The sequence below is a fragment of the Castanea sativa genome, chromosome 6 (genome assembly GCF_040712315.1).
Source record: "Castanea sativa cultivar Marrone di Chiusa Pesio chromosome 6, ASM4071231v1".
Classification (NCBI taxonomy): domain Eukaryota; kingdom Viridiplantae; phylum Streptophyta; class Magnoliopsida; order Fagales; family Fagaceae; genus Castanea; species Castanea sativa.
In genome coordinates, this window is record NC_134018.1 from 16,150,573 (window position 1) to 16,151,203 (window position 631).

Consider the following 631-nt stretch of genomic DNA (forward strand, 5'->3'; position numbering starts at 1 on the left):
GCCCACTTGTCTTGGTTGGTTCCTTCTCTATTGTTTTGTCTGTTCTGAGTGATCGTATGAGCTAAGCAAATGGTTTTGGAGTCCAAATACCAGGGTTTTCTCCCAAACTGCTGGCAAAGCTGCCTATTGTTTTGCTCCCAAAATCTTCTTACCTGCTACTATCTTCACACATTATATAAGATCCATTTCCTTGCATTGGGCAGCATCAAAATTCGAAACCCAAAATCTATTTTACATCTTCCGAACTTCCAAATTCCCATTTAGTTCAGATCCAATTTAGAGCAAGAAAGCAGTATGAGTGCAACAAGTAAAGCTTCTTGGATGGTGGCAGCTAGTATTGGTGCAGTTGAGGCCTTGAAAGACCAAGGTGTTTGCAGATGGAACTATCCTCTAAGGTCACTTCACCAGCATGCGAAGAACAATATCAGATCATACTATCAAGCCAAGAAACTCTCAGCTCAGTCTTCCTCGGTTATATCTAGTAAAGTGAACAACGAGAAGCTAAAGCAGAGTGAAGAGTCTTTGAGAAAAGTCATGTATTTGAGTTGTTGGGGTCCTAACTGATCCCCTCCTACACTTCTTGTAAATATATGGCCAAGTTTTGAATCAATATAAATTGCTTCATCCCAAA

The 631-nt window shown here is 40.4% G+C and overlaps 1 protein-coding gene across 1 annotated transcript; it reads left to right on the forward strand.

Annotated features, from left to right (window-relative positions):
* LOC142638217 (uncharacterized) lies at positions 1-631 on the forward strand. The gene has a single exon (XM_075812235.1). The coding sequence runs from the start codon at positions 295-297 to the stop codon at positions 562-564; it is 270 nt and encodes an 89-aa protein (XP_075668350.1). The 5' UTR covers positions 1-294; the 3' UTR covers positions 565-631.